Source organism: Felis catus, chromosome A2 (assembly GCF_018350175.1).
Source record: "Felis catus isolate Fca126 chromosome A2, F.catus_Fca126_mat1.0, whole genome shotgun sequence".
Lineage (NCBI taxonomy): Eukaryota > Metazoa > Chordata > Mammalia > Carnivora > Felidae > Felis > Felis catus.
Genome location: NC_058369.1, coordinates 157727092 through 157737043, shown reverse-complemented (window position 1 = coordinate 157737043; position 9952 = coordinate 157727092). Strand labels below are relative to the sequence as shown.

The 9952-nt window shown below is 39.0% G+C and overlaps 1 protein-coding gene across 1 annotated transcript; it reads right to left on the bottom strand.

Moving 5' to 3' along the window:
* LOC101080702 (olfactory receptor 2A25) lies at nucleotides 1-1366 on the bottom strand. The gene has a single exon (XM_003983176.3). The coding sequence runs from the start codon at nucleotides 1143-1145 to the stop codon at nucleotides 213-215; it is 933 nt and encodes a 310-aa protein (XP_003983225.2). The 5' UTR covers nucleotides 1146-1366; the 3' UTR covers nucleotides 1-212.
* Between the last annotated feature and the right edge of the window lie 8586 nt (nucleotides 1367-9952).

Genomic DNA, 9952 nt, shown 5'->3' with positions numbered 1-9952 from the left:
CTATTCAGCTGGTCAGAAGTTATTTTCATTTTCTTGTGTAGCATTGACTTGCCATGCCAGAGGGAGGAAAGTAGAATGAGCTTTCTTGGGAGCTAGGAAAGTGTGAAGATGAAAAGGATGCCCTTGAGCATGTTTATGAATCCTGGTAAATATTGGATGAGATGATTTCTCGGGTCCCTTTAAACTCAGTTATTTTATTATTCTACAGATTTTCATGAAGTTCGCTCTTTTTCAAGCATCCTCTTCAGAGCAGCTTTGACTTCTTTGTTCCTCAGACTATAGATCAGAGGATTGAGCATGGGATTGAAAAGGCTGTGGAACAGGAGGAGATATTTCTTCTGCTCCTTGGGGTTCCCATTACGGGGCCCAACATACATTATAATGGCTGTGCCATAAAAGAGTCCAACCACACAGAGGTGGGATGAACAGGTGGAGAAGGCTTTCTGGCGCCCCTCCCCTGATTGAATCTTTAGGATGGCACATAAAATATAAATGTAAGATATCACAATGGAGGAGAATGGTCCTACCAACACAGATACTGCCCCAGCCAAAACCATAGTCTCATTAATGTGGGTATCTGCACAGGCAAGTTTGAGGACAGCTATAATTTCACAAAAAAAGTGGTTAACTTTCTGGGGTCCACAGAAGGGCAATGGTATGAGTAACACTAGATGTACTAGGGCTAGGAGAACTCCTAAAATCCAGGAAGTCAATGCCAGGGTGATGCAGACTCTCCAGCTCATGATGACAGAATATCGGAGCGGGTGGCAGATGGCCACATACCGATCATAGGACATCACCACCAGGAGAAGACATTCAGTATGAGCAAAACTCAAGAAAAGAAAGGTTTGTGTCATGCAGCCAGCAAAGGAGATGGGCTTGTCTGAATTCACGAGGTTTACCAGCATCTGGGGCACCGTGTTGCAGGCATAGGCTATGTCGACGATGGCCAGGTGGGAGAGGAAGAAGTACATGGGGGTGTGCAGTCTGGAGTCCAGCCAGATGAGTCTCAGGATGAGCCCGTTCCCCAGCAGGGTGAAGGCATAGAACAGGGAGAAGAGCCCAAAGAGAAGCATCTGAATCCTTGAGTTGAGAGGAAATCCCAGTAGGATGAACTCTGTGACAGAGGTCTTATTTCTCCCCATTTCTGTGTGAGACAATAGGGCTCACCAAGCCTGAATGCCTGAGGGAAGGGTTTAAACATGATGGATCTGTGTTTGTCGTTGTTTATTTCCTAAGAAAATATCTTCAAGGATGCTTTTGTCCTATTAGTTACTTACTAAGTGAAAATTATGCATTCCAAATGAAACAGAAGGAAATTTTTTCACTTCAATAAGCTAAATGCTAATATTCTGTTAAAATATTCAGTAAATCTGGGATGCCTGGGTGGCTCAGTTGGTTAAGTGACCGGCTTCGGCTCAGGTCATGATCTCACAGTTTGTGGGTTCGAGCCCTGTGTCGGGCTCTGTGCTAACAGCTCAGAACCTGTAGCCTGCTTCAGATTCTGCATCTCCCCCTCTCTCTGGCCCTCCCCTGCTCATGCTCTGTGTCTCTCTGTCTCCCAATAATAAATAAATGTTTAAAAAAATTAATAGTATTCAGTAAATCTTATGTTTCTTTCCAAACCAACTTTCATCACGGTTCAAATGTTAATACTTAAGTGGTCTTCATAGGAACGGGTACTTTCCTCAGTTTGGAATGATTCTATCAGAGGTTTGCCCGTGCATATTCTCAGATTGCAGTAAGCATATCTCCATACGTGTGAATTTGTACTGATGTCTCTTAGCTAGAATATATCTAGAATATGAGGATGGGAAGAAGGATAAAGTGAATGTCAGAAAAGCTTCCATCAGGTTTTCTCATGAGTTTTTGCCTTCAATATATAAATTATTTGTTAGCCTTGTGATCTTCACTGACAGTATAATCTTGAACAAAGTGAGATAATGGCAGGCTGTTTGCAACAACTCTGGCCAGGTTTCAAATGGAGACCTTTGTCTTTTGACTCTTGTACCCACAATGTTCTATTCTGATTGTGCTATCTCATCATCAGGATGTTACCCCACCACCGCTCTTATACTCTGTTATATTTACACTCTGTGTCTATCTACCTACCTATCTATTTCCTACACTAATTTAAGGACTCTTGAGTCCTTATTACGTGCAGTGTGTTTTCTATATTATTCTATTCCATTATTTAGTAAGAATTTTGGTTAGGGCGTTCCTGGGTGGCTCAGTCAGTTCAGTGTCTGACTCTTAATTTCAGCTCAGGTCATGATCTCACAGTTTCATGACCCCACATCAGGCTCTGAGCACTGACCACATGGAGCCTGCTTGGGATTCTCTCTCTCTCCTTCTCTCTCCGCCTCTGCACCACTTGTGTTCTGTCTCTCTCAAAATAAATAGACTTAAAATTTTTTTTTTTGAAATGTCAGTTGAATGATTTCATGGTGGATCATAGCCTAGGACTTAAAAAGTACTGTCCCTATCCAAGGCTAGAGCAAAAGCCCTACCTATAGATTCGTATTCATAGTATTAGTGACATATTTTAAAGCTTCTTAACTCTATGTGAAAAGATAATTATTATTTATCATGAATCTTTAGTAAATCGTAGTAAACTAAAAAAAATCTTTCGGGGCGCCTGGGTGGCACAGTCGGTTAAGCGTCTGACTTCAGCCAGGTCACGATCTCGCGGTCCGGGAATTCGAGCCCCGCGTCAGGCTCTGGGCTGATGGCTCAGAGCCTGGAGCCTGTTTCCGATTCTGTGTCTCCCTCTCTCTCTGCCCCTCCCCCGTTCATGCTCTGTCTCTCTCTGTCCCCAAAATAAATAAACGTTGAAAAAAAAAAATCTTTCACCACACAGTGGGTGCTCTGAAGTTGGAATCATTGTAACTTTTAAGCTATTCCTCCTGTTTTCTTGCCTGTCGGACTCCATATCTTCAGTCCAGAATCCATCTGAATTTCACCAAAATAAGAATCCTAGAAAAACTCATAATTGAGTTCCTATCAGTTCCCCATCCACTTTTCTGTTAAGTTAGTATTTGAAAGCTTTCATAAACAAAAGTGAGTAAACTTTTGCCCTGCTTTAAAGACAGAATCAGAATTCAGAACAGAAATTATTGGAGGATGATCTTATCTTAGTTCAAAAAATAAGAATCTCCTTGGAAGCTGGTTGTTTTATTAGAGCTGAACTTTAGGCCAGTGAATGTTTGAAATCAGAAATTGATTAACCATCTATTCAAGATGGGATTCCTGTGTTATGTGAGAAGTTGACCCAGAAGAATGCTAACATCCCTTCCAACTATAGGATTCCTTGGCCCTAAATGTGTAGAAAAGTGTTAGCCATTTCCACTTTGACTTTCTTGCAATATTTGGAGTCAACGGAGATAACAATGCTGTTTCTAAAATTTCATATGATGAAGGCACACAATAAACCAGAGTAGGAGGGCCAATCTTCCTCCTACCTACAAGTAGCTAAAAGACAAAATATAAAATTCACAGATATTTACTAAACATACCATATGTCCTGCTACGTGTCTCAGCTGAGGGCATATAAGACAGTTCCTGTCTGCTGGTGTATATAACCTGATTGGAATGACAGGACTGCTAAAAACATCCACAAAGATGGTAATTCTTATATTTAAATAACTCACCACAAGAAATTTCACCCTCAAAAAGAAAACCTTCAGGACACACTTCTTCTGTAACAAACTCATTTTTTGGTGCTTACTTAAGTTCTTAAGTTCTTACTCCTTAAGTTCATGAGGCAATAGAAAGGTTTGCAAGCAAATCTCTCAAACAGCTGTTATAATTTAAACAAGAAACACGGGGTACCTGGGTGGCTCAGTTGGTTAAGCTTTGGACTCCTGATTTCAGCTCCGGTCATGATCTCTCACAGTTCATGGGTTCTAGCCTCGCATCAGGCTCTGTGTTGATAGCTCAGAGCCTGGAGCCTCCTTCAGATTCTGTGTCTCCCGCTCTCTCTGTCCCTCCTCTGCTGACGTTCTGTCTCTTTCTGTCTCTCAAAAATAATGAATAAATGTTAAAAAAAATTTTAAATAAACAACACTACATGCAGGAGAGGAAATGATACATATTAGGTGTATCTAAATTATCCTATCAGCTAAGGCTATCAATAGCAGAAATTTGGCATTGACAGGCAATAGAAATTGTATTTTGAATTGTGATTGCTCAGTATAGTCTGTTCGAAATTGCATAGTGAACAAAGACTAGGTAATAAACTTGGCTCAGATTCACAGCTAAAAATGAGATGACAAACTCAATAGAAGTTGGGTGAAGTGAAAGCACCCCAATAAAGTAAATGGCATCTGTAAGTTAATGCTGAAATTCGTTTCTTCCCATGATCTCTTGCAAGAGAAAAACTTCTCCACAGGGGCAAAGGAATCTCTTTCAGAAGAGAGGATTTAATCTCTGCTCAGCTCACCCACCTCTCAAGATGCTTCTGAGTGTTGGGTGTAGGGAGAGATGAAACCCCGTCCGTCACACCGCTGTCTGCTGCTCCCAGGGAAGGGGGGGTCTCGCTGTACTTACCTCTGGTTTCTCTAGAAGGATGTTCTTGACAAAATGCTGCTGTTGCAGATTTCTTTATTCATTGTGGAGCCCGTGATCCTAAATGTGAGATGCATTAGAATGTCTTCCAGTCTCCTTCATACATCATAATTACCACAAGCTTGTTTTATTTCGGTTTCAAAAACTCCAACGTCCCCCCCCCTCCCCTGCCACATCCCTAAACCGCCAAATAGATTAAGTGGTATTTAGGACAGATGAAACTCATATTTTCCCCATGCTCGGTGGTGTTGGCTAAGTTTTATACCACACCTGACCTGATGTACCATGCATCCTTTTTTTTTTTTTCCATCAAATCACCACAAGGAATACAATTTATAAAGTAAGACCAGGTAGCAGGACCTATAGAAGCTATGAGGAACATGTTAAGGAGTTAGGAAATAGGATAAGGTATCCCAATGGGACTTGTTAAGTCCTGTTTTGTAGGATTTACCTGGAGTGCAGAAAGGGAAGGAAAACTCTCAACAGGAAACAATCTCTATTTTTTAATTTCCAGAGATTCTGAGCTCAAGGGGACTGGAAAACCAAGGTCCCCCTAGGTCTTCCCTAGGTAGCACCATTTTCTCTCTTCTTAAAATGGAAATTAACTGACCACATCTTATAATTCTGGGGAATACACGAGTCAATTTAATAGTGACTTTGTAATTTAAATTTGTTATTTTATCTGAATCAACTCTTATACACAAATATAAATGGGGTAAAATGTAATTCCTAAGTTAAAGTTATTTTAATGTACATGCCAACTAAGAAAATTATCAACAGACCGATTATTTTTTAACCTGAGAGCACTGACCTGCCATAGATCTGAAATGGGCTTTTCTCCATCACACCTGTTCAGGGAGAGGCTTACTGGTGACCAGCATCCAGCTTGCACCCTGACATGCTGGAAAGATGCTACCCCTCCTACTGATAACATCCAAGGGCATCTGGTGCCTGGAGAGAAACACTTATCATTACCTGTATTTTGTTCATGGTCCAATTTATTAAACATACAAAATTACTACTTTTCCTCCTTTTTTAAATCTACTAGCATAGAAGGGTCCTATTTTTCTCAAAAAAAATGTTTTTGCCTTAAGTTCTTTTTATATGAAAAATATCTTTTGTTTGATACTGAATATACTGTTTGGTTTACTGATTATTTACGATTTTTTGTATTTATTTTACCTTTTGAGATTTATTCAATAAATTACTTTTCTTCTACTATCCTTTCGCAGTTTTGCTGCCAATGTCATATTAGCCTTGTAAAATGAACTGGACACTTGCCCCTCTTTTTCTGTTCTCAAAAAGGTTTTATATGATCTGCAAATTAGCCATTTCTTGAAGATGGGTAAAATTTGCCTTTAAAACCATATGACTCAATGTTCTCTGATTGTAGGATAATTTTGGTCATCAATTTTTTTGAATATTTCCTGTCCAGATTTTCTATTTCTACACAAGGAAGTTTTAGTGATACTTCTAATCTTAAATTTTATTGTAATAAATTTTGTTCATAGAATTGTTTTTTTCAATCTCTACTTTTTGGTTATATAACTTATTATTCCCAACATTGTATATATAGACCTTTTCTCTTTTGTTCCTCTCATCAGTCTTATCTGTTTTATTGGTGTTTGTTTGTAAAAGGAATCAGGTTTAGGGGCCCTGGTGGCTCAGTTGGTGGGTGGAGCATTCAACTCTTGACTTCAGCTCAGGTCATGACCACACAGGGTTTGTGGGGTCGAGCCCTGCCTCAGGCTCCATGCTGACAGCTCGGAGCCTGCTTGGGATTCTCTCTCTCCCTCTTTTTCTGCTCCTCCCAACTCATGCTCGCTCTCTCTCTCTCTCTCTCTCTCTCTCAAAATAAATAAATAAACTTAAAAAAAAGAATTAGTTTATATTTTAATGATCTTCATACTTCATTTTTATCAATAAAGTTTGCTGTTATATAAATTACATCCTATCTTTAATTCTTGATCATCTTCCTGGGTTGAATATTTAACTTACTTTTTGTGTCCTATTTTTTTAATAAATGTAATCTGAGGTATAAATTTGCTTTTCTTCTACCATTTGAGCTGTACATCTCGTGTGATATTCAGAACTTTCATCATTATTAACTTCATTTTTAAAACACAAAGGGGGTACTTTGGTGGCTCAATTGGTTGAACATTAGACTCTTGATTTTGGCTCAGATCATGATGCCAGGGTCTTTGGATCCCAGGGTCTTTGTTTTTCAAAGCCTGTATTTCTAGTTTTTTGGGGGATTATCAATTTGTTTCTGAGAACATTTGCTAAATCCTTTACTAACAAGTTGAATTTACAAATCTTTTCATTATAATTCTTGGGGGGTTTTCCCCCTAATTCCACACTGTAGCTATGTCATCACATACATACATATTTATGATTGTAACACTGTCTTGATAGCTTCTTACCTGTATTTGTATATTGTAACCCTCTGTATGCTAATGAATGCTTTCTGCTTTATATAAACATGAATGCAAATTTATTTTTTTTATTTATAGGTAAATAAACTATAAAATTAATCTATATTTAATAAACTATTAAAATAAATAGTTTTATTAAAAAACTATTATTTGTATTGTTGCTTCCACTTATCACATATTTGTTCAGGGATATGCTCTTCAAGACCCTTATTCCCAGATTTTTTTGTGTGATTGTGTTGTAGTTGCTCTTATAAACAATATATAAGCTATATTTTATAGGTTTAAAAATATCAATGTGAAAATAGGACGTAATCTATTTTCATTCAATGTAATTACTGAGATATTTAGACTGTCTACCATTTGTGTTTTCTCTTTAGCACTCTTCCTCTTGGCTTTCATGTTTCTCTCTTCTTTTGCTTTCTAAAGAGATACTTTAACATTGTCTGACTCGGTGCCCACTCTTTTTACTTCATCATTTTGCCTTCACTTAGTGAACAAAATTCCTAAAAGTCTTGGGCATTTTCATTCAGACTATAGGTAATACACACATACCTATAATAACTGGATCACCTTGAAACACATCAGGCAATTTTAGAAATATTTTACAGTAATTTTCTGTTCTTCAACTCTCATACCTGCCTAGATAATTTGATGTCATCACTCATAGAACTGTCCCAAATTCAGAGTGTTTTATAAACCTCTCTGTGAATCGGATGGGAATCCCATAGGAACAGAAAAATCATATAGATTATTTCAATAGAGAATTTAATGTAATAAAATGGTTACAGCAAAAAGGAGCAGAGAGAATTTAACGTAACAAAATGGTGACAGGAAAAATGGAGCTCTGTGATAAACAGGCAGGAGCTGTGTGGGGCAGCCGCCATCTCTAGGGCAGAGGTCGGTGTAGTTAAAATCTAGAAGGTCAGAGGAATCAGGGTCCAGAGTACCACGGAGGGGAGGTGGCCCCCCAGCTTGCACAGTTGTTCTCCAGGGGAGTGGGGGAGGAGGAAGACTCACTTTGGGGAAGTCAGAAAACAAAGGCTGCAGTGACAGACATCAGCTGCCACTGGCAAGCTAAAGAGAGATTGAGCCAACCTGGCAAGACCAGCAAGCAAACAGGAAGGAGCAAGTCCCTTTCCCCCTGGTCTAGGCTCCCAGTGTCCCTTAGAGCTCCCTACCCACACAGCACAAGCAACTGTAGGCCACTGAAATCAACAATCCAAATGCCCCAATGCGGTTAATCTAAACTGTAAGCTTGGGTACAATATGCTGGGGTTTTCAGATTTATCATTGAAGAACAAGCTTCTACATCATTCCTACTGAGAACTAATTAAGGGAGAGACACAAGAGTTACTGAAGAGACTCAGTGGAGGATGTGACTTGGATGTGGTACCAAATAGATTTGTTAACTCCTTACCCAGAACTGAACCCACCGCCTTGTCATAGGAAACACTGTCAAACAACAGGCCTTCCTGACAAGACCCAGCCCTCATGCAACTTAAAGCACAGAGGGGCAGAGAATGTGTGCTTCGTGTTGATGACTGACATTCAGTGGGAGGAGAGAGAAAGATGGGCAGCCAGGCACGCAGAGTTGCATCTCACACACAACAACCTGGAAGACTATTTTAAGTGTAATTTGCTCCATGTGGATTCCTCCAAGGAAAAGGTAGTTACTCCATGCTTACTTCCTTCATACACCATGCCCAACACAAATAACCCAATACTCAAAAAAAGTATTGCATTGTTGTTTCTGGACTAGCGCTTTTTTTTTTCAGGTCTTGCTAAGTACCTGTTTATTTGCACTCAATACATTTGGGAAAGTCTGCTACATAGCCCGGGTCACTGTGACCACAGAACAACAGATGAAAAAGATAAAGCACTGAACAGCAAGAAAAACTCATCCCACCCTCGTGAGGATTTCAGTGAACCAGTAAGAAATTGAAGATAAATAAAATAAACAGATACAGCCTTCATCTTTTACGAATTACTTCCTCCTCAAATCTCCCCCATATATACACTTTGGAGTGTTTATATATATATTCAGTGCAAGAAACGGTAGCATCAGTACATTTGAAACACCTCTGAATAAAGAATAAAGCGAAAGCAATTCTGTGTACATTTCAGTGTGGTGTAAGAATGATATTACACTATGGTGATGAGGGAGAGGCTCTGATACTACCCATCTGCTTTCCACATAAGAAAAAGAAAACAAATCTAACATCACTTTTTAAAAAATTCTACAAGCCACATGCCAAAAATATATATATTTTAAACACAACTGCTTATCATGTAATTAATACATAAATGTTACATGAACTGGAAATAAAGACTTAAAAAGGTTAGCAGCTAAAAAAAAAAAAAATCAGGTAAACTGGTGCAGCCACTCTGGGAAACAGTATGGAGATTTCGCAAAAAGTGAAAAATAGAACTACCCTATGACCCAGCAATTGCACTACTAGGTATTTATCCAAAGGACATAAAAATACTGATTTGAAGGGGCACAGGCACCCCAATGTTTATAGCAGTGCTATCAACAATAGCCAAATTATGGAAAGAGCCCAAATGTCCATCGACCAATGAATGGATAAAGAAGATGTATATACAATGGAATATGACTCAGACATAAAAAAGAATGAAATTTTGTCATTTGTAACGATGTGGATGGAACTAGAGTGTATTATTCTAAGTGAAATAAGTCAGTTAGAGAAAGACAAATACCATATGATCTTACTCATATGTGGAATTTAAGAAACAAAACGGATGAACATAGGGAAGGAAAACTAAAGTAAGATAAAAACAGAGAGGGAGGCAAACCATAAGAGACTTTTAACTATAGAGAACAAACTGAGGGTTGCTAGAGGGGAAGTGGGTGGAGGGTGGGCTATATGGGTGATGGGCATTAAGGAGAGCACTTGTTGGGATGAGCCCTGGTGTTGTATGTAAGTGATGAA

What these genes read in the sequence shown, in the direction of transcription:
- LOC101080702 (XM_003983176.3), bottom strand. Translation starts at nt 1,145, where the DNA reads ATGGGGAGAAATAAGACCTCTGTCACAGAGTTCATCCTACTGGGATTT.